Source organism: Rhinatrema bivittatum, chromosome 4 (genome assembly GCF_901001135.1).
Source record: "Rhinatrema bivittatum chromosome 4, aRhiBiv1.1, whole genome shotgun sequence".
In the NCBI taxonomy this organism is placed as follows: Eukaryota; Metazoa; Chordata; class Amphibia; order Gymnophiona; family Rhinatrematidae; genus Rhinatrema; species Rhinatrema bivittatum.
In genome coordinates, this window is record NC_042618.1 from 102,875,921 (window position 1) to 102,899,685 (window position 23,765).

At 42.4% G+C, this 23,765-nt stretch overlaps 1 protein-coding gene across 1 annotated transcript in view; it reads left to right on the forward strand.

Moving 5' to 3' along the window:
• KNL1 (kinetochore scaffold 1) overlaps positions 1-23,765 on the forward strand; it is a 629,191-nt gene that overhangs the window by 604,225 nt on the left and 1,201 nt on the right. Inside the window, 1 exon segment of the mRNA XM_029598563.1 lies at positions 23,570-23,692. Within this exon segment, the coding sequence (XP_029454423.1) occupies positions 23,570-23,692 (123 nt within the window).

A 23,765-nucleotide genomic window follows, 5' to 3' on the forward strand; every position in this document is an offset into this window, starting at 1 on the left:
TATTTTTCCCCATTTGCTGGTTATTAAAAAAAAAAAAAAAAAGCTGTTCTGTATATGCGGTACTCCTGAGGGATTAAGATAGGCACTGAGGGAGGAACCTGGAGCCATATGAACGGCGACCATGTTGGCTTCTTACCCAGCTGTGGATGAAAGCAAAGCAACTCCTTTCATCCACAGTTGGGTGTGGATGAAAGGAGTTGTGTATCAAATAGGGGCCCCTGCCGATAGCACTGATTGCGAGCACACTCAGTTTCCTAGGCAGGCAGCCTATCTGAGCAGGGAAGCTGTTCCTAATGAGTCCCTCCCTTTAGAGGTATCTCCTTGGGAGAGGGGGGTGGTGCAGTCTCTGGTATTTCAATAATGCCATCCTGTCCCAAGCAGAGAAGGCTAGGGGCAGATCCTAGCTTGAGCAACTTTCAAGCTAACAGGAAGAGTTCAGGAAGGACCCTCTGTAGGATTTCGTCAGGATAGTGATGCGGTTACGGATAGTTCAGAGGAGGGTTGACACCATTGGCTGAAAGGTGTCGTCCTCCACCTTTCCATGGGTTATGAGTAGTGTCGTCCTATTCTCCACCGCCGATGCTTCCAAGGCTAATTCCCCTCTGCAGGACTCTTCTAATGTAGCGTGGCCACCTCAGAACTCAGCCATGGCATGGGCTGGTACTTTTAATCTTGCAGGGAGCTCAACAACTGGGAATAAATACTTTTGTCCCCCACCACCTTCCAGGACATGGCAAGCCCTCTGAAAATAGGCCCGGCCTTATCTACACACACCAAGCCGCAGTTCATAAAGTGGACCGCTGAGTGATCAGTCCATGGCTTCTGACTCTGGGTTTAAACCTTGCGATTCTAGACCCAGTTTATGGGTCCTGCCACTGGTTGAAACCCCTCTCTTCCAAGCACAGTTTATGGCTCCTGCCACTAGGACTGTTCAAGCACCAAATCAAGTGCCTGTGAGCTTGGTTTGAGGGAAACCAAGCCCTTACTGCCACCACCCACCATAGCTTAGACTTACACTGCGCCTTGCCCAACTACAGCTATATCCACCCACAGCAGTTTCCTTTTAGCATACTCTAACCTATTTGGCGATCTAGGTCTCCCTGAGGGGGGTTTCCATCAGTCCTCTCCTACCTCTATCGGTATTGGCCCTGGTTCTGGACTCTCCCCCATGTCACCTTCTGCCTTTAGTAGTCCTCCTTCCTGTTCCTGTCCAGCCACCTCTCCAGGCCATCTCCCCAACTCCTCCCAGTCTACCTGGATGTCCCCACCCTCTTGCCGAGGCGCAGGCTGTGCAGTCCCTCCCTCCCCCAGTGCCTGCCAGAGAAAGATCTATCGCCTAACCTGGATTTTCTTGGGTTTTGAGGATTCCAGCCAGGTTTCCTGCCTCAACCTCTCCCAGGGTATATAAAACCATCACAAGGGTCTGAGCCAGAGATGGTTTTTGAAGCCAGAGCAGGATTTTATTTATTTATTTTATTTATTTAATCAGATTTATATACAAACTTTCAAATTCATATCAAGTCGGTTTACAATAGCAAGATCAAAAACAATCCAATCACCAAACACATTACATACATTAATACCCAATACTTCCTAAATTAGTTACTATCCTAGGACAGTAATTGCAATTCCCTATTCTTATCACAATTTAAAAATATCATAAATTGATTTAAATTAATTTTAAAACTTAAACATAAAAAACCATAATAAAACATGTTAAATAGAAAGCACCAAAATTAAATTAAAATTAAAGAGCACCAAAATTAAAACCTAAAATAAACTGCACTGTAGTTAATCAGCTGAATAGATCGAAGGCAGCCAGATTCCAAGAGGTATCAATCAACATGATTAAAAGCCAGATCAAACAACCAGGTTTCTATCATTTTTTTGAAACTCTTAATATTTTCCTCAGTACGAATGGAAACTGGCAATGAGTTCCACACCTTTGGTCCAGCCAAAGACAGAGCTCTCTCACTAACTGAAACAAGATGGGTCAATTTAGGAGAAGGTATTGTCAACAGAGCCTGTCCTAAAGATCTAAGATTATGAGTTGGAACATGAATGTGAAGCGAAGCATTCAACCATTCAGTATTGTGACCATAGATGGCTTTGTGAATTAAAGGGAGACATTTATACTTAATTCTAAACTGGACAGGCAACCAATGTAATTTCATCAACACCGGAGAAACATGATCAAATTTCTTGGTCCCAGATAAAAGCCGTGCCGTGGCATTTTGCACCAGCTGCAGAGGTCTAATCGTGGATATTGGTACGCCCAATAGCAGGGCGTTACAGTAATCCAACTTTGGCAAGATAAGAGCCTGCAGTACCATCCGAAAATCATTTTCGAGGAGAAGCAGTTTCATTTTTTTCAATATATGCAATTTATAGAAGCGATCCCTTGTAATTGATTTAACTGACGCTTTCATACTTAGATCAGTATCAAGCACACAGCCCCAATCCCTTGCTTCACGGCATATATTATAAGAGGAGGCACAACCTAACATGTCTGACTTTATTTTTTTCTGTGACTTTGTAAGGAGCATAATCTCAGTTTTAGTATTGTTTAACGATAGACATATGGGTCAGAAGCTGTTTGATCGAATTATAGTACATATCCCATAATTTCAGTGTATCGTGGAGAGACCCCTTAATGGGAAGAAGAATTTGGACATCATCAGCAAACAAAAAATGTACTAGACCCAACCCTGCAAGAAATCTACAAAGAGGAACCATATAGACATTAAACAGGGTTGGGGACAGTGAAGAACCCTGAGGAACCCCCGTATTTAGATCTATTCTGTCTGATTCTATTGTTCCCAATTTAACCACGAAAGATCGGTTTGTAAGAGAGGATCTGAACCAGGCTAAAGTCGTATCTACCAGACCCATTTCTTGAAGTCTTGCTAACAGGGCTTCATGATTAACGGTATCGAATGCCGCTGAAATATCTAAGAGTATCAGCAGATAGGATACATTCTGATCAAACCCTCTATGAATGGTATCGGTTAATGATATTAGAAGGGTCTCAGTATTATGATTCTTCCGAAAACCATATTGAGAGGGAAATAGCAAATTATTATCTTTCAAATACTCCATCAATTGTATATTCACCACTTTCTCAAGTAGTTTTGCCAAAAAGGGAAGTATAGAAATAGGGCGGTAATTTGCTAAAATATTGGGATCTAGCTGGGCTTTTTTTAGAATGGGTTTCACTGAGGCACATTTCAATGATTCTGGAAATATTCCCTCTTCGAGTGAAATATTTATAATCGCGGCCACAGTTTTGGCTATAATATCTTGGGCTGTTTTGAGATACTTTATAGGCATCTCATCTAGGGGATGAATAGCAGGATTCATTCTCTTGATGAGATTGATAACTTCAATGGATGAAACGCAATCAAAGGTTGACCAATTTACAGAGGGATTAGTGTGAAGAGTAATATTCTGAGATGGTTGAGAATTAAGGTCCTTAAGGATATTTTGAATTTTGTTGTTAAAGGATGCAAATTCATTACTTTTATTTTTTAAATTGTCCCAGGAACATGAGGGGCTTCTCGTCTTGATAAGCTCGGATACATATGAAAATAGTATTCTAGGATTGAATTGAAATTTATGAATTTGATCAGAGTAATAATCTTTTTGCTATATTAATAGCATCTCTATATTGTAGAAGTGCAGATCTATAACTAGCTAGAGAGATATCATTTCGAAGTTTTCGGCAAACTCTTTCTAATTTCCTGAGTCCCTTTTTAAGTGTTTTAAGTTGTGCAGAAAACCAAGGAGCTTTGGATTTGGACCCTAGAGGAATCAATTTCTTAATAGTAGGGCATAATTTATTTGCAAGGTCAGCCATGGCCTTGTTCCATGATGTAACTGCCTCTAGAGTACTTGTGGTATCGATTTTTCCTAAAGCTTCAGGAAGATTATTTACTACTTCCTCCAATGAACAAGGTTTTTTATATTCAAATTCAATTTTATCATTGCCACTGATTCTCACATGTGGAGTTTTTAATGAAATTGCAGCAGTAATCAAATGATGATCTGACCAGGGCACCGGTAAACTATTAGGAATATTGGTAGTTTCAAAAGCCTCATTCACAAATATCAGATCCAACGTATGGCCTGCCTTGTGAGTAGGAGAGTTAATAAGCTGAACAAAACCTAGGCCTTCTAATGTATTAATGAAGGTCTCACAGCTGGCCGAACGAGGCCAGATATCCACGTGTAAATTGAAATCACCCATAATTATTGCAGGGATCATTGGATGTATGTATTTATTTATTTATTTATTTAACACTTTTTTATACCGGCATTCGTAGGACACATCATGTCTGTTTACAAGTAACTGAGAGAGGAAATTACAATGAACGAGGAAAAAGGGCTAACTGGATAATATACAAAAGTACAAGTGAAGAGAGTCAACGAGCAGAGTTACAACTTTTTGCATTCATGTTAGGATTAGATATGCAAGTGAACTTATAAACAATGTTAAGGAGGCATGTGCACTTAAGAACTTAGCATATGAAACTTATTTACAGTATGAAGGAGGCAAGTGCACGTATGTACAGTTAAATGCTGGTGCAGGGGGGAGTAGAGAGGGAGGGAGCGAGAGGGAAAAGGAGCGGGGGGGGTAGAGGGAACAGGGGTACATTAGAGCAAGGGTACTTTCAGGGAGAGATTGCTAGGGGATGAAAGGGCGGGGTAGGAGGAGGCTGAGGGGCGCTGAGGAGGGAGTAGGGGGGGGTACAGGGAAGGTAGAGGGGAGGTCAGGGAGAAGGTAGATAGGCTGAGCGAGAGCTAAGGTGGTTCAAGGAGGACAATGACTAGGATTGAGAGGAGTTGGGGTATGCCTGTTTAAAGAGCCATGTCTTGATTCCTTTTTTGAAATGGCTCAGGGACGGTTCTAGGCGGAGTTTGGCGGGAAGGGAATTCCAGAGGGTGGGGCCCGCAATGGAGAAGGCTCTATCCCTGGTGATGGTAAGGTGCCCAATTTTAAGTGAGGGGGTTTGGAGAGTGCCAGCAAGGGAGTTTCTAGTGGGGCGATTAGCTTGATGGAATTGTGGCATATCTTCAAGCCAGGGTGAATTGTTATTGTATAATGTGTTATGGAGGATGGTAAGTGTTTTGTATTGGGAACGGAAGGTGATAGGGAGCCAGTGGAGGTCTTGGAGTATGGGAGTGATATGGTCAGTTTTTCTGGTGTTTAAGATTCTTGCCATAGCATTTTGAAGGATTTGAAGGGGTTTAATGGTGGAGGCTGGGAGGCCTAAGAGAAGGGAGTTGCAATAGTCGAGTTTAGATAGTATGGTGGTTTGCATAACAGTGCAGAAGTCGTGGGCGTGGAGGAGGGGCTTCAGTTTTTTGAGGATTTGAAGTTTATAGAAGCCCCCTTTTAGAAGTGATTTAATGTGGGGTTTGAAACTTAGTTGATTGTCTAGGGAGACACCTAAATCTCTGACACTGAGCGGCAGTGTGTGAGCTTGTGAGGCGTTTTGAATCATTTGGTGGATTGAGTCGATTGGTTGATTTGCTAGGATGAGGATTTCAGTTTTAGAGGCGTTGGATCTATCATGGATGAAAAAAATTCAATCAGCGGCGAGCAGTTGTGATCAAGAAGTCCTGGGGGCGTATATACTAAACAGATCTGAAGAAGAGATTTGTAAAAAGCCACCTCATAGCATGGAGCAAGAACTACTTTTTGTGGTAACATATGGTAGCTCTTGTTGACCAGAAGTAGGAGGCCCCCTCCTTTTTTATTTTCTGGCCTAGGGCTGGAGAAAATATCATATTCCGAATGGGGTAATTGATTAATCAAAACTGTATCTGTGGATTTTAACCATGTTTCCGTGATACCACAAATATCAGGTTAGAATTCTTTAAGATGATCCAGGACTATTGGCGATTCAATTATTAGAAATGTAGATAGCAGGGTGGCTGGTGGACGTGAGGACCGCCTGGTAACTTGCCTGCCTGGTGCGAAGGTGGCAGACCTCACGCGCCACCTAGATAGGATTATAGGCAGTGCTGGGGAGGAGCCGGCTGTCGTGGTACATGTGGGCACCAACGACATAGGAAAGTGTGGGAGAGAGGTTCTGGAAGCCAAATTTAGGATATTAGGTAGGAAGCTAAAATCCAGAACCTCCAGGGTGGCATTCTCTGAAATGCTTCCTGTTCCACGTGCAGGACCCCAGAGGCAGGCAGAGCTCCAGAGTTTCAATGCGTGGATGAGACGATGGTGTAGGGAAGAGGGATTCAGCTTTGTAAGGAACTGGGGAAACTTTTGGGGAAAGGGGAGACTTTTCCGAAAGGATGGGCTCCACCTTAACCAGAGTGGAACCAAGCTGCTGGCACTAACTTTCAAAAAGGAGATAGAGCAGCTTTTAAACTAGAACAAAGGGGAAAGCCGACAGTCACTCAGCAGTGCATGGTTCGGAGAAATGTATCCTTGAAGGATACTAATGAAACAGGAGAGTTAGGGCATCCCAACAGAGAGGTTCCATTAAAAGCAAATATAGTCCATATGCCTATATGTAAAAAATCACCAAAACTAATGATTTCCGAATTATCCCAAACAACTGAAAAGCAGGTTGTTAAAACAAACAAAAAACACACTTTGAAATGTCTATATGCCAATGCCAGAAGTCTAAGAAGTAAGATGGGAGAGTTAGAGTGTATAGCAGCAAATGATGAGATTGACATAATTGGCATCACAGAAACTTGGTGGAAGGAGGATAACCAATGGGACAGTGCTATATCAGGGTACAAATTATATCGCAATGATAGGGAGGATCAACTTGGTGGGGGTGTGGCACTTTATGTCCGGGAGGGTATAGAGTCCAACAGGCTAAAGATCATACAAGAGACTAAATGCTCAGTAGAATCTATATGGGTAGAAATCCCATGTGTGTTGGGTAAGAGTATAGTGATAGGAGTATACTACCGTCCACCTGGACAAAATGGTCAGACAGATGATGAAATGCTAAGAGAAATCAGGGAAGCAAACCAATTTGGCAGTGCAATAATAATGGGAGATTTCAATTACCCCAATATTGACTGGGTAAATGTAACATCAGGACTTGCTAGAGATATAAAGTTCCTGGATGTAATAAATGATTGTTTCATGGAGCAATTGGTTCAGGAACCAACAAGAGAGGGAGCTATTTTAGATTTAATTCTTAGTGGAACACAGGATTTGGTGAGAGAGGTAACGGTGGTGGGGCCACTTGGCAACAGTGATCATAACATGATCAAATTTAAACTAATAACTGGTAGGGGGACAATAAGTAAATCTGCAGCTCTAACACTAAACTTTCAAAAGGGAAACTTTGATAAAATGAGGAAAATAGTCAGAAAAAAACTGAAAGGTGCAGCTGCAAAGGTTAAAAGTGTTCAACAGGCTTGGACATTGTTTAAAAATACAATCCTAGAGGCGCAGTCCATATGTATTCCACGCATTAAGAAAGGTGGAAGGAAGGCAAAACGATTACCGTCATGGTTAAAAGGTGAGGTGAAAGAGGCTATTTTAGCCAAAAAATCATCCTTCAAAAATTGGAAGAAAGATCCATCTGAAGAAAATAGGATAAAACATAAGCATTGTCAAGTTAAGTGTAAAACATTGATAAAACAAGCGAAGAGAGAATTTGAAATGAAGTTGGCCATAGAGGCAAAAACTCATAATAAAAACTTTTTTAAATATATCCAAAGCAAGAAACCTGTGAGGGAGTCGGTTGGACCATTAGATGACCGAGGGGTTAAAGGGGCTCTTAGGGAAGATAAGGCCATTGCAGAAAGACTAAATGAATTCTTTGCTTCCGTGTTTACTAGTGAGGATGTTGGGGAGATACCAGTTCCGGAGTTGGTTTTCAGGGGTGATGAGTCAGACGAACTGAACGAAATCACTGTCAACCTGGAAGATGTAGTAGGCCAGATTGACAAACTAAAGAGTAGCAAGTCACCTGGACCGGATGGTATGCATCCCAGGGTACTAAAGGAACTCAAAAATGAAATTTCTGACCTATTAGTTAAAATTTGTAACCTATCATTAAAATCATCCATTGTACCTGAAGACTGGAGGGTGGCCAATGTAACCCCAATATTTAAAAAAGGCTCCAGGGGTGATCCGGGTAACTATAGACCAGTGAGCCTAACTTCAGTGCCGGGAAAAATAGTGGAAACTATCCTCAAGATCAAAATTGTAGAGCATATAGAAAGACATGATTTAATGGGACACAGTCAACATGGATTTACCCAAGGGAAGTCTTGCCTAACAAACCTGCTTCATTTTTTTGAAGGGGTTAATAAACATGTGGATAAAGGTGAACCGGTAGATGTAGTGTATTTGGATTTTCAGAAGGCGTTTGACAAAGTCCCTCATGAGAGGCTTCTACGAAAACTAAAAAGTCATGGGATAGGAGGCGATGTCCTTTCGTGGATTACAAACTGGTTAAAAGACAGGAAACAGAGAGTAGGACTAAATGGTCAATTTTCTCAGTGGAAAAGGGTAAACAGTGGAGTGCCTCAGGGATCTGTACTTGGACCGGTGCTTTTCAATATATATATCAATGATCTGGAAAGGAATACGATGAGTGACGTTATCAAATTTGCAGATGATACAAAATTATTCAGAGTAGTTAAATCACAAGCAGACTGTGATACATTACAGGAGGACCTTGCAAGACTGGAAGATTGGGCATCCAAATGGCAGATGAAATTTAATGTGGACAAGTGCAAGGTGTTGCATATAGGGAAAAATAACCCTAGCTGTAGTTACACGATGTTAGGTTCCATATTAGGAGCTACCACCCAAGAAAGAGATCAGTGTGCAGCAGTGTGCTGCAGTGTGCAGTGTGCTGCAGCAGTCAAAAAAGCAAATAAAATGTTAGGAATTATTAGGAAGGGAATGGTTAATAAAACGGAAAATGTCATAATGCCTCTATATCGCTCCATGGTGAGACCACACCTTGAATACTGTGTACAATTCTGGTCGCCGTATCTCAAAAAAGATATAGTTGCAATGGAGAAGGTACAGAGAAGGGCAACCAAAATGATAAAGGGGATGGAACAGCTCCCCTATGAGGAAAGGCTGAAGAGGTTAGGGCTGTTCAGCTTGGAGAAGAGACGGCTGAGGGGGGATATCATAGAGGTCTTTAAGATCATGAGAGGTCTTGAACGAGTAGATGTGACTCGGTTATTTACACTTTCGAATAATAGAAGGACTAGGGGGCATTCCATGAAGTTAGCAAGTAGCACATTTAAGACTAATCGGAGAAAATTCTTTTTCACTCAACGCACAATAAATCTCTGGAATTTGTTGCCAGAGGATGTGGTTAGTGCAGTTAGTGTAGCTGGGTTCAAAAAAGGTTTGGATAAGTTCTTGGAAGAGAAGTCCATTAACTGCTATTAATCAAGTTTACTTAGGGAATAGTCACTGCTATTAATTGCATCAGTAGCATGGGATCTTCTAGGTGTTTGGGTAATTGCCAGGTTCTTGTGGCCTGGTTTGGCCTCTGTTGGAAACAGGATGCTGGGCTTGATGGACCCTTGGTCTGACCCAGCATGGCAATTTCTTATGTTCTTATGTTCTTATCTTTTTCCCTATTGATTGAATGTTAAAAAGGGATAAGTACAGCATGGTAAGAGCAATTCTGAAATAATCAGAATTTGTATTAAATTACGTTCCTCCATTTTAACCCGCCTTTGTTTGAAAACAGTAGGAACTCTATTAGCACTAATTCTACATGGAATAGGGTATCCTGTCATCAAATCTAGATCCTTAGATAAGACCATACCAAGAATAATAGTAGTATTAAAGAGGACCGTCGCCCCAAGGGGAGCACTAAGGGGAGATCCCCTTTAGCGCACGCCGACGGCTCGCGCCGACGATCAGGTCAGCGTCTTAACAACCCCCGCACTGGAAGTGACGTCACCCGGGGGGGAGGGGTCGGCGTCTGGCAGAGGGAGGACCCAGATCTCGGGGAGGCGTCGATACGGCAGGCACAAGCTGGTAGGCTGATAGTCCCGATGAAAAAACACTTGCCTCAGGTGTAAAAGTGATAGCAAGGCAGAGAATCTTTCACTCTTTCAATCTTTCACTCCCTAGGGCTTAAAGCAACCGATCAGGTCAGCGTCTTAACCCCTGCACTGGAAGTGACGTCACCCGGGGTGGGGGTGTGGGATGGGATGGGAAATAATCCATTTTTAAGGGGCCTAAGGAGCCCTCTGCAGTTTTCCGGTCCATAGAAAGGTTAATGTTTTTGGAATGGGGTGCCCCTGACGCTGCACTGAAAGCTCAGAGTCAGGGTCTCAAGGTTGTTGCTTCAGTTCAGAGGAGCATTAAGAAGTGCATGATTTTCGCCTTAGGTCTTATGGCTTTTAGAGTTGTAATTAATGGTTATTGTTTGAAGTTTTGTGACTCAAGTGAGGTTGCACTGGAAACAGTAGGTACCAGGAAGCCTTGTCCCTTTGGGCAGGTACCTTATATAACTGGCTTTGCATGGCCACTAATTTATGGTGGCAACAGTGGTAGTTAGACGTCGCCTCTAATTGCCCAAAGGGGGGCAAGGTATGTAGGTGGCAAGTATCAGGTTAATGCCTCACCATTTTTGAGCACGCTTGCTCTGATTGCCCTAAGGGAATAATGTGTATAGGTGACAAGTATCAGTTGTAATACCTTCCTTTTTTGAACAGTGCTCCTTGGGGGAGATTGGGGAAGATTGATTGGGCATTTGTCTTCTAGGTTGCTGGAGCACAAACAAAGGTTTCGGCACATGAGCTCCCCTTACGCCTATTGTGCCACAGGAGAGGCAGTTCAAACCATGTTAGATCAACCAGGACACCTGGAGGCGGGGGAGCAGGGCAGAGGACTGCATGCCATCTATTTCAGGATTCTGAAAGAAGGTGACTGTTGGTCCATTCTAGATCTGAAAAGAGGGGAATGCGACTGAGAGTGCCACATTCCCAATGAAGACCCTGTGCTTGGCGGTTGCAGCTGTCCATAAAGGGGAGTTCCTGGCTTCTCTGGATATCACAGAAGCATATCTCCATATTCCCTTCGGAGCAGAGCAGCAAACATTCCTTTGCTTCATGGTGCTGGGAGAGCATTTTCAATTTCGTGCGCTCTGGTTTGGGCTAGCAAATGTGACTGTCATTTATCAAGGTGATGGTGGTAGCAGTCACAGCACTGTGAAAGGAGGGCATTTTAGTACATCTGTTTCTGGACACCCTTATGTCAATGACCAGTACAATAGCTCTTATAGATATTACAGATCCTGGGCTGGGTAGTCAATCCAGCAAAGAGCAACTTGGTTCCATCCCAGTCGCTGGAGTACCCAGGAGACCTTTACGATGCTGGACTAGGCAAAGTGTTTCTCACAAAGGAAATTGCAGGCAAAGGTCACTAGTGATTGCAGCTTTCGGTCTAGTTCCCTGGGCATGTGCACATATGCGAACGTGTCAGAGGGCACCTTGTCCCAATGGAACCCTCATTTGGAGAAGTTCTAGTTTCAGCTCTCCTGGTGACTTTCTCACGCCAATTTTGGAGCTGGGCATAGAGCTGACGATCTCAGATTGGGTGATAGTGACCACTGATGCTAGTCGAAAAGGCTGGGGGGCCATTTGCAAGGGGTAAATGGTACTAGGTCGGAGAAGGCGGCATAGTGAATTATTACTCAGTTGGAGATGAGAGAAGTTTGCAAGGAGTTGCTTTCCTTTCATCCACAGTTGGGTAATCAAGCAGTATGAGTTATGTTGGGCAGTGCAACAACAGTATCTTATATCAACCACTAAATGGAGGACCACGAGTCTCCTGGTGTCTTGGGAGCTCCAGCAACTTTTCTGTGGGGTGGCACAACACCTGGTAAATCCTGGCTGCATCTCATGTTGCTGGGATAGATAATGTTCAGGTAGATTTTCTAAGCTAGCAGGTACTGGATCCCAGAGAATGGAAGCAGGAGGAAGAGACAATTGCTCTCATTCATTATAGGTGAGGCATTCCTCAGCTGGACTTGACAGCATCGAAGCAGAATGCCAAAGTGCCCTGCTTGTTTAGTTGCAGGCAGGAGGTCGCAGCAGGGGACTTTGACACTCTTGTGCTCCTGTGGCCATCTGAGAATTGGTTGTGCGTCTTTCTTCCTTGACCCCCTAGTAGGATGGATCCTAAGGTGTATCAGGGCTTACTCAGGGAGTGTGATCTTCGTGGTTCCAGAATGGCCAAATTGCCTGTGGTTTGTGGAATTGATAAATCGGGCGATGGATGGTTTCCTAAGGCTCAGGCATTTTCCCCAAGTACTTCATCAAGGTCCAGTTTTTTTTGGAGCAGGTGGCTCACCTTTGTCTTACAGCCTAGCTTTGACAGAAATGGTTTGTAATTGAGAGGCTATTTGGAGGATGCCAGTACCACCTTGTTGCAGACTAGGAGACCTTCCACTTCATTGGCTTACATCAGAGTGTGAAGAGTGTTGGGATATGATACCTTGAAGAGGGTGTTGCACCTGTTCAAGTGTCTGTAGCTCACGTTCTGACAGTTTTGCAGAACGATCTAGCAAAAGGGTTTGTATTCAATTCTCTAAGAATCTAGGTGGCAGCCTTGGACCATTTCAGAGGGTACACAGAGTATCCCTGGATATGCTTCCAGATGGAGGCCTGTTTTTTTCTTAGAGAGGGGAGTAATCGTGGCGTCAAGTGAGGCGATTGTTCCCTCCCTTGATACTGAGTTTGGATTTGTGGGCTCTCTGTGGCATCGCTGAAGGATCTTACGCTAACGTAGTTTTTCTAGTGGTCATCTGTTTGCCAGGAGGATTGCAGATTCAAGCGTTGTGTTGTAGGACCCTTTGTCTTTAGCTTTCAGCAGATGGCCGGTTTCTAAGCACAGTGCCTTGCTTTTTTTTTTTTTTTGCTGAAGGTAGTATCTGTCTTTCACCTCGGTCTGGCATGGACCTTCTCTGCTTCTGGACTCTTCTGTCCCATGTGAGAAGGATCTTCACTTGTTGGATGTCAAGGTCCTGTCACATTATTTGCAGGTCCTCAACAGTCTTTGGAGGTCCAATCACCTTTTTTGTTTTTGTTTGGGGAAACAATTAAAGGGAGTAAAACTTCTAAAGCAACCATTGCATGATGGCTAAAAGTGGGCATGATGTCGGCTTAGGTTAGCAAAGGGTGTCCAATTCCTTAGGGGTTTCGGGTCCATTCTACTCAGGTGCAGGAGGTGGCCTGGGCTGAGTATCAGTTAATGTTCCCACAGGCGATCTGTTGGATGGTGACTTGATCTTCTCTACACAATTTCATAAGCCATTACTGACTGGATGAGTGCCACAAATGGCTGGTTATGGGAACAGTGTGCTGAGAGCGGGTCTTTAAGATTCCCACCCAGTTTAGGGGAGCTTGGGTACATTCCATGCGTCTGGCCTGGTCTGGGATATGAACAGGAAAGGAAAATTGGTTCTTACCTGCTAATTTTCGTTCCTAGAATACCACAGATCAGTCCAGAGCCCTGCCCTCTCTGGAAACACTGCTCTGTTTGCTATGTGTAGATAGAAAGAGATTGTTTTTAGGTTTGGGAATTTTTAATCTCCTTTATGGTCAAGTGGGCTCCAGTTTGCAGGCTCAAACTTTCCCCTTTTCACTTTTGGGGAAAAGTTATTTATGGTTTAACTTCATCTTGGCTTTGGGTACATGTCATACTGAGGGACTGTAGGTGGCACACTATGTTAAGGAGCAGTGTCAGTAAGCTTTTCTTCTGTCTCCATCTGCTGGTAGGGACGAAAAACCCATGCATCTGGACTGATCTGTGGATTTCCAGGAACATAAATTAGCAGGTAAGAAACAATTTTTCTTGGTTCAACCGAGTCTTGCAAACAAATGGTGCCTAAGACATATGGTTCTGTCTCTCTATGCTGTAAGCCTAAAACTCTCAATATCAGTGCGAAGAAGAAAGTTATGCTGTCCTCCTGCATAGTAGACTACCAGGTCTATATAGTCAATTGCTTGTATAGCCTGTGGAGAGAACTGCAAACTTTCATTCAGTTTCTCTTTCAGTAGAAACTGGAAAATGTACACTCTTTTGTGGCTGGTGGAAGGAACAGGTAATGCATCTGTTCTGGTTGACTTATGATATATTCAAGATGGTAACAAGAACCTCTTTTATAAGTCTTCATAACAGCAGTAGAACAGGGTGGCTATGAACTTCTAGTTTCAGAGAAAGTATACAGGAGAAGTGCAATGTTGTGCCATGCCTGGGAGATGGGCAATTAGATGTTTATGTACTACCTGAACAAGCCACCTTGGGATCCTTCCTGTGTCAGGAAGCAGCCACAGTATAGGACTGGTATTATCACAGGATATCCCTTTGAGCCACTTAACTGACAGGGAAAGAAATCAATTAGCAGACAGTTTTCAAAAAATGGTCCTTGGATCTTCCTTCACTGGGGACTATTTCAAGTAGATTTGTGTTTTACAGTCCAGAATTGGAAAATATCAGTCTTCTGCTCCAGGAGAAAATTAGAAGGCAGGCTAGCAATAGATACTCCCCCCCCCCCCCCCAAATTGGGGGCAGGTCTCTTATATGTATATCCTCTTATACCTTTGATAGCCAAAACTTTGGTAAAGTTCAGCAGGGGAATCTATGATACTCACAGTGCCATATTAGCTGAGATATATGGTTCCTTCTTCTCTAGAGATGGCCATCAGAGAAACCATCATGTAAACCACTTTGAAGTGCCAAAGAGCGGAATATAAATTAAAATGAATAAATAAAATCATCATACTAAGATCTTCTCCATGTCTGGTAATTCTAAATTAAGGCTTATTACTCAACCCTAACATTCAGTCTCTAGCCCTCACAGTCTGCATGTTGAAAGGATACCAATTGGTATCTTTGGGTTCTCTGAAGACATAGATTTTAGGTCCTCCTGACTTCTTGGAGACAATTTTCCAGAAAGATTTTTGGTTTCAAATTGACAATGTTTGCCATTTAATATGAGGACAATTTTCCAGAGACTTTGTCTTCTGCACACAAAAAGTTATTGGATACTTTCTACATCTTTGAATCCTGTTTAAAAGCAAACTCTATTGGGAAATATACCACATTTTTCTAAAAGGAAACCTGATTCCTGCTCAACCTCTGTGCCATGTTTGTGGGTCTTGCTTTGCTTAAAGCCTTTCCTAACACCTCCTGCAGTGTCTTGAGCCATCAACATAGAAATGACAACAGAAAAGGACCAAATGGTCCATCCAGTCTGCCCAGCAAGTTTATGGTAGCATCTGCCGTGCCATACAGGTCACCCCATACTTATCAGTTTCCCAGACCATCAAAGTCAGGGCCCTTGTTGGTTGCTATCTAAGTCCAATTCCCCTTTACCTCTTGCCGTTGAAGCAGAGAGCAATGTTGGAGTTGCATAAAAAATACTAGGCTTATTGGTTAAGGGTAGTAACAGCCACATCAGCAAATTACCCCATGCTTATTTGTTTTCCCAGACTGTAAAATTCAGTGTCCTTGTTGGTTGCTATCTAAATCTAATTCTCCTTTTCCTCTTTTCCCCCTGCTGTTGAAGCAGAGAGCAATAATGGAGTTGCATCAACAGTATGAAGGCTTATTGGTTAAGGGTAGTAACTGTCACACGAGCAAGTTACCCCCATGCACTCTTTTCTTCATTTACATCCTCTAGCTTTTAGGGATCCACAGTGTTTATCCCATGCCCCTTTGAAATCTTTCACTGTTTTTATCTTTACCACCTTCTCCAGAAGGGCATTCCAGGCATCCACCACCCTCTCCATGAAGAAATAATTCCTGATGTTGGTTTTGAGTCGTCCTCCCTGGAGTTTCATTTCGTGACCCCTAGTTCTACTGATTTCTTTCCAGCAGGAAAGGTTTGTCGATTGTGCATCATTAAAACCTTTCCGATATCTGAAGGTTTGTATCATATCTCCCTTGCACCTCCTCTCCTTCAGGGTATACATATTTAGGACCTTCAACCTCTTCTCATAAGTCATTTGGAGACCCCCCCACCACCATTTTGGTCGCCCTTCTCTGGACCGCCTCCATCCTGACTGTCCCTTTTGAGATACGGTCTCCAAAACTGAACACGGTACTCCAGGTGAGGCCTCACCAAGGATCTGTACAAAGGGATTATCACTTTTTTCTTACTAATTATTCCTCTCTATGCAGCCCAGCATTCTTCTGGCTTTAGCTATCGTCTTGTCACATTGCTTTGCCATCTTCAGATCGCTAGACACTATCAGCCCAACCCCTTTCTTGCTCCATGCACAACAGACCTTCACCCCCCCATCATATACAGCTCTATTGTATTACCGTACCCCAGGATCATGACTTAGCATTTCTTGGCATTGAATCCCAGCTGCCATATCTTTGACCATTGTTCAAGCTTCCTTAAATCCCGTCTCATTCTCTCTGCTCCTTCTGGCTTGTCCACTCTTGCAGATCTTAGTATCATCCACAAATAGACAAACTTTACCTTCTATCCCTTCCGCAATGTCGCTCACAAAGATATTGAACAGAACTGGTCCCAACACCGATCCTTGTGGCACTCCGTTTAACACCATTTTTTCTTCAGAATAGGTTCCATTTACCATTACCTGCTGTCTTCTATCCATCAACCAGTTTGTAATCTACACCACAACCTTGGCACTCATTCCCAATCTTCTCATTTTATTCACAAGCCTCCTATACAGGACCGTATCAAAAGCTTTGCTGAAGGGTGATGTTGGAACAAGCATCTTTAGGAAACACACCACTTCAAGCCATACCGTGGCAACCCCGGAATACTTGGCACCCCAGGTCCAGCTTACCTGATGCAGTAGTCGCTACTCTAATTGCCTGGGATCGTTGGAAAAAACAATTAGTGGGCACCAGAGTGTATTACCATAGCACTTATTTCATAACTGCTCCTTCAGCCCTGATTGTAATGTTGTAGTTCACAAAAAATGGACCACTTTAGAAATAAAACAATTGCAACATATCTGGGAACCAGGCGGGATGATTACATTTCCATCATTAAGTAAGCGCTGTGGTCTACCCCCCCACAGAAGTCTTCACTTACTTACAGTTGAGATCTTTCATGACACGCAACCGTATAGTGGAGGATCTGACTCTTGGTATACCGCCTTTTGAGAATATTTGTTGTCAAGCTGACAAATCCCATAAACTTATTTCCCAGATTTATTCACTATTAAAAGTTACCTGTCAACAGGAGCTGCCTCACCTCAAGGCATGGGAACAGGACTTACAGGATGGATGGCTAGCGGAAGATTGGAAGCAGATATATATGCATTTGAGGAAAGGTTTGATTTCCGCTACCCATATAGAAAACGGCTACAAAATGTTATATAGGTGGTATATCACCCCCATTCAGTTAAGTCACATGTATCCGGGAACAACTGACACATGTTGGAAGTTGTGCTCTGCCAAGGGCACGTTCTTTCACCTTTGGTGAACTTGTCCAAAAATTGGGGTCTTGTGGCAACAGATCTCACAATGATTAACATTGATTATAGGAGCTTCCATGGATCTTACTCCTGCCTGCGCTCTTCTCAATCGGGAGTGTCCTAACTGTGACTCAGCTAAGAACAAATTCATTAAATATGTAGTTACCGAAGCTAGATGCTCCATAGCCAAATACTGGAAGGACCAGGCGGGACCATCTTTACAATATGTCCAAGCTAAAGTACTTGTTATGCACACTTTGGGGAAAATTACCGCTCATAAACATGGAGCACTTTCTCGCTTTAATCAGGTTTGGTCCAAATACGAGGGGTGGCTATCATCTATTGCTCCATGCACAACAGCCCTTCACCCCCCATCATATACAGCTCTTTTGTATTACCATACTGAGCTGATAGTGGAGGGAAATGACATTCTTATAGAACCCAATTTGATGTTACTTATGTACACCATACCCAGATGCTTAGTAATGTTTTCATTCTTACAACACACTCATGTTTCTGTAAAGCTTGTTGTTGGGGAGGGAGGGAAGGATGGGTTAATTGAAAGAAAAGTTTGTATACAAGGAACAATATCCAGACCAGGGTGGTTGCAACTTGTTAATTTTGTTCATAATGGATCATGTCTTTTGTCTTATTGGGCACATGTATAGAAAAGGAATTAGCCACTATGAATGCTGGTCATAGATACCATTTTCAAGAGATGTTTTGAAGACTTTATTGCACAGTCTACTGACGATATTGGTATCTTGTTTACTACCATTGGTTGTGGAATGTATTGTTGTTTGTTACACAATAAAAATTTACAAATATGAAAAAAGCTTTGCTGAAATCCAAGTAGATCACATCGAACTCTCTTCCTCAATCCAATTCTTTATTCACCCAATCAAAAAAAAATCAGATTTGTCCGACAGGATCTTCCCATGGTGAATCCGTGCTGTCTCAGGTCCAGCAATCCTCCTTGACTGTAGATAGTTCACTATCCTTTCCTTCAGCAGAGTCTCCATTAATTTTCCCACCACCGAGTTGAGGCTAACTGGCTTGTAGTTTCCAGCCTGCTCTCTGCTACCACTCTTGTGAAGCAGGACCACCACCGCTCTTCTCCAATCACTCAGCACCACTCCCATTTCCAGGGATCTATTGAATAGGTCACGCAGCAGACTTGCCAGCACATCTCTGAGCTCCCTCAGTATCCTGGGATGAACCTCATCCGGCCCCATGGCCTTGCCACTTTGTTTTCCTAGCTCTTCCCATACATTCTCTTCTGTAAACGGAGTTTCATCTACCCAACTCCATCTACAGTCTTGTCAACCAGCAATAGTCCTTCAGGGTCATCTTTAGTGAACACCGAACTGAAGTATCTGTTTCATATTTCCAACATTTCTTCATCTCTCTCCACACAATGCTCCTTGTCACCTTTCAATTTCACTATACCAATTTGTCCCTCCCTTCTTTTTTCTGATATATCTGAAAAATGTTTTGTCTCATCTCGTTACCTCTTTGGCAATTCCGCTTGATTCCCTCACTTTTAACAGATATTCTTCCTTGTGTTCCTTTTTTTTGAGATCCTTTATACTTCTTTAATGGTGTTCTTTTTGCCTTATTTCGGCCAGCTCCTTAGAGAACTAGATCGGTTTCTTTTTCCTCTTTCTCTTCTCTTCTTTACTTTCCTAACAAATAGATTTGTTGCCTTTGTAATAGCTCTTTTTAATTTTATCCCATTGTTTCGCCTCATACATTTTCTCCCAGTCTTCCAGGGAGAGAATCCTTCATGCCTACCCTCATGGGCCAATCAAATGCCTCCTCCCCTTCTCATACCCCAATGAGCCAATATGATGCCGCCTCCTTTTCCGCTGTCCCCTTCAACTGGAAGAAGGGAGGATACCTCTGATTGGCCTGTACTGGCAGGAAGAAGGGGGTTTCCTATGTGCACACTGTAGAAACAGAAGATGGCATGGCTGGAAGAAGTCCCATCAGCTGTATGGGCTCTAAGGGAAGAGGTTGCTGGAGGGGTTGGGAGAGATCCTTAGTGAGTGTGGGGGAGGAAGTATATATGAGTGGCATGATGGGGAGGTGATTGTCAGAGAATGAGAGTAATGTGAACAAGCATGAGTTTGAAAATGATTATATATATATATGGGTGAGAGAGAGAGTGTGACTTTGAATTGGAGATGGCAGTATATAAGAGATTTAAATTTAATATATATGAAAGAGAAGAAAGCTTGTGTGCTTACTGTCCAAGATGCCCCCTGCTAATTGATAAAAATCTGAGTGACTCTAAATTGAAAGTTTCCAGGTTTGTGCAATTGAGAGTGGAGATGTGGGAAGGACAGGAAAGAGTACCATAGGAATGAGGTGTGGGAGTTGGAATTCAAGGTGAGGTGTGTGGCAGGAGAGGGTGAGGACTTGTGAAGAGTGTGGGAAAGAGTGGGGGCTTGTGGGGTGTTGGAAGTGGGAACTTGTGGTGTGGGAGAGAGAGAATCATGGGTTGGTTGGAGGGGAGAGATTGGGGATTGGGGTGGAGAAGAGCAGGACTAAGGGTTTAAGTGGGGAATTGGGAGAGCAGAAGTTCAGAGGTGGAGGGGAAGACCTTGAATAAAAAGGGAGACTCAGAACAGAAAATAAAACCAGAGACATCAAAGTTTGGAAAATTGTTTTGAAAGAGAATATAAAGAAATTTGTGACCCAATCCGAAATTAGTATGGTCTGCATCTATGTCCCACAAACTATTGATACAGAGGTTGCTTCTGTCCGCCCCACGGCAGCAATCTATGACCTGGACTATAAACCTGGAGGTGATATTGCCACCATGGGCTGGATGAAACTGATCCTCTGCAACTCTGAAGGACCTCTTTCACCCCTATGCTCATGCCTCAGTGGAGGAAATTCCTATTCCCATCCCCCTACTGCAATTGGGTGAATCTCCATGTATCCCGAATTTGCCCACCAAAAATTTGTTAAATCTCATAGGGGATAGGGATGGCAGGAGGAGAAAAAGGCTCAAATGGGAGGAAGAGGTTGGTTGCTGGGGGAAGAGGGATTAGTGAAGATATGCTGGGATGAGAGAGAGATGAGTGGGGAGGATAAGACTTGGGGAGAGAGACTGAGGAAAGTCTGATCATAAGAGACACTTCTGAGGAGATGCTGATGTGGAAAAGTTGGCAGAGTGAGACATGGGGGAGGGGCTGAGTGAAAGAGGGACTAGAGAGGAAGATGTTGGGGGGACAAGAGTGAGATTGGTAGGAACAAGATGAGGGTCCCTAAAACTGTTGGATGTTGAAAAGTGGTCCCCACACCCAAAAAGGTTGGAAACCCCTGTTCTACTTCTTGCAGAATCTGGTTAGAGTACATCTCAGTGCAGCTGGCACTTACCACCAACATGTAACCAGTGAAGCTTTTATTCAGTTTATGTGGGGCTTGTTTCTATTGAAACCTCCCATTAAGCACCCCACTGTGTCATGGGACCTCAGTGTGGTAGTGACCCAGATAATGAAAACTTCTTTGAGCCATTAGACTCATGTGAGCTGAAGTATCTGACCTAAAAGGTCGTCTTTTTGATGGTAGTCAGTTCAGCACGCAGAGTCAGTGAGCTTCAGGCTCTAATGACTTATTCACCTTAAACTTTTAATAGGATGGTTCTGCACAAGCAGCCTAAGTTCCTGAAAATAGTGTTGCACTTCCATCTTAATCAATCAATTGTTCTTCCAGCATTTTCCCCAGGCCACATATCCATAAGGATGAACTAGCTTTGTAATCTGTATTGCAAAACAATCTTGGCCTTCTGTCTGAAGTAGACTAAAGCTCTTAGAAAGTCCTTCCAGCATTTTGTTTCTTTTGATACCAATAGACCTGGGTTTACAATAGCCAAATGCACACAATCTAATAGGATAGCAGACTGCATCTCTTCCTGTTATGCCAAGGCAGATCAAGGCTCATAGTGTAAGATCCATGGTGGCCCATCTTGAGATCAGCCTCTATGGACAACGATATGGAGTTCCATTATATACATTCACATCTCATTACTGTTTGTATAAGGATTCCTGATGCTATAGTAGGTTTGATTAATCTGTCTTGTATGATTTATTTAGAATTCAACTCCCACCAGGACATGTTCTTGCCTCCAAAAAATAATAAAAGAAGAAAATTACAAATTGACCTGTTGCCAGCAAAAATATGTGGTTTGCCCATTTGCATTCTTATATTTTCCCCTTTATTTCAAGGCTACTTGTAGCTAGGGAGAAAGAAAGAAAAGTTCTTTACTTGTAAATCATGTTAAACAAGGATAGCAGAATACATAGTCCTCATAATCCCACCTTCCTCCTGCTATCTTCTGAAAACACCTACTGTAGGAAAGCAGCTTTGTTTTATCATTAATTACTATTCTATCAAATCGGTCTTTACTAATCCTCTCAAATAGCAAATATGCTTATTTTTGTGCTAGCTTTTTACATGTTTAGATATTCAGCTGCACACATTGATTTGGATTTGATATGCTTATTTCTGATATTGTTCAAATTGTTTTTTATTGTTGCACAGCTGCTAAGAAAATGTATAACGTTCACATTGTTTTTTTCTGTTACACAACTGCTAGGAAAAAGGTATATTTTTGTAAACCGTTATGATGGCTCTACCGAATGACGGTATATAAAACTCAAATAAATTTGATATTCTCAGTTCATAACTGATTTTATGCTTCAGTATTTTAAAGACAAACACTGCTAACAAAGTACTTCCTAACTGGGTAGGAAGCATTCTGCAGATGACATCTAGCTGAGCTAGAACCAGTAAGAGAAGTCTCAAGCCCTGATAGGGAGGAGCTTTTGGTCTTAGTTTACTGTGATGTGTGTGCAATAATTTTGGTGCAAACTTTGTGAGAGTTAATAGAAAAGTAATGGACAGTAAGGCAACATTCCTATTTTGCTGTCCAAATCAGAGATGGCCAACTTATCCTGATGTGAAGACTAAGTTTGATAAAATTCTCAAGCACCAAAATTAAATAACCGTATTAAGCCCAAACAAAACAAAAGCATCCTATACAAACTGTACAAAGAAAAACTCCAAAAACACATACAATTCTCATACAATTATAAAAAATGTCAAGATCTTTGTTATATCCGGCCTCATTTATTTTCCTTTCTGCTGAAGTGACACTTTACTTTGGTCCCTATCTTTTTTTTATTATGCCTTCTCATATTTTCCTCTTCTTTATCTGTCTTTTTAACTGTTTGTCTTTAAACTTCTTAATTTCATGCTGATGTATAAGAGCCAGTAACAGGAAATAAAGTTAAGGAGCCAACGAAAGATCAGGTTTCAGTTTCTAAATCTAGTTTCTGCCCAGCTGTAAACACCTATTGCCCAGATTCAGGGTACATGTGTACCAGATTTCAATCGGCCATGGTCTGTGGTCTGTCACTGAGCACTGATGGTGGCGACTGGGCTACACAGGAAAGAGAAGAAGGTTAAAATAGGTTAAAACTCTGATTGCTTTGAATGAAGGCTTGCCAGCAAAGACTAAATCCAATATGAACTGTAAATCCAAAAAAGCAGGAGGGAACTGCGGAGACAAAATTAATAAAATACCTTTTCTGAAGAAAGGTAGACTATTGTAAGCAGTGACTGTACTGCATTTCACCCAGGGTACACATTTTCTCAGTGGTCCCCTTTCTAAATCAGAAACTTACAATATAGGAAGAGGGACGGGGCCTAGCCACAGAGTGTGAGCCTGCATGTGTTTGGTCAATTTATACTACTGTTGCCCTGAAGATTGGACATGTCTTCATGAAACTGCTAATTGGCCACCTCAGTTATAAAAATATCTGTTAAATTTAATTCACCTTTCTGTCCCTTGTTCAAACAGAATTCAGGACTGTAGAAGTTTAAAAAAAAAATAACAATGTGAAATGAATTATTGATCTCAGTCCATTTTCAAAGGCCATAGCAGAAGTATTCACCTTGTGGCCCTTGTTAGATTTTTACAAATCTGTGGATTTTGCATAGTCTGTAACTGATTAGTGAGAAGGACACAAAGAAAGAGGGCAAACAAGTTAAGTATATCTTCTGTATCAGGGCACATTTGTTAACTTTGCTTATGTGTATAATTGTCTCTTTCGTACAGAGTGAAGCTTCTTTTTTCCAGTTCTGCAGCTTTGGCAAAATTTGACATGACAATATTTCTGTCATCTGACTACCCAACACTTCCTCTGTCCTTCACTGTTCTGAAACATATTGGGAATATTGGGTGAGTAGAAAAACAAGTCTACAGAACATTTGTGCATTTTTTAATTTTAGAAGTAAGGTAGAAAGGATGGACA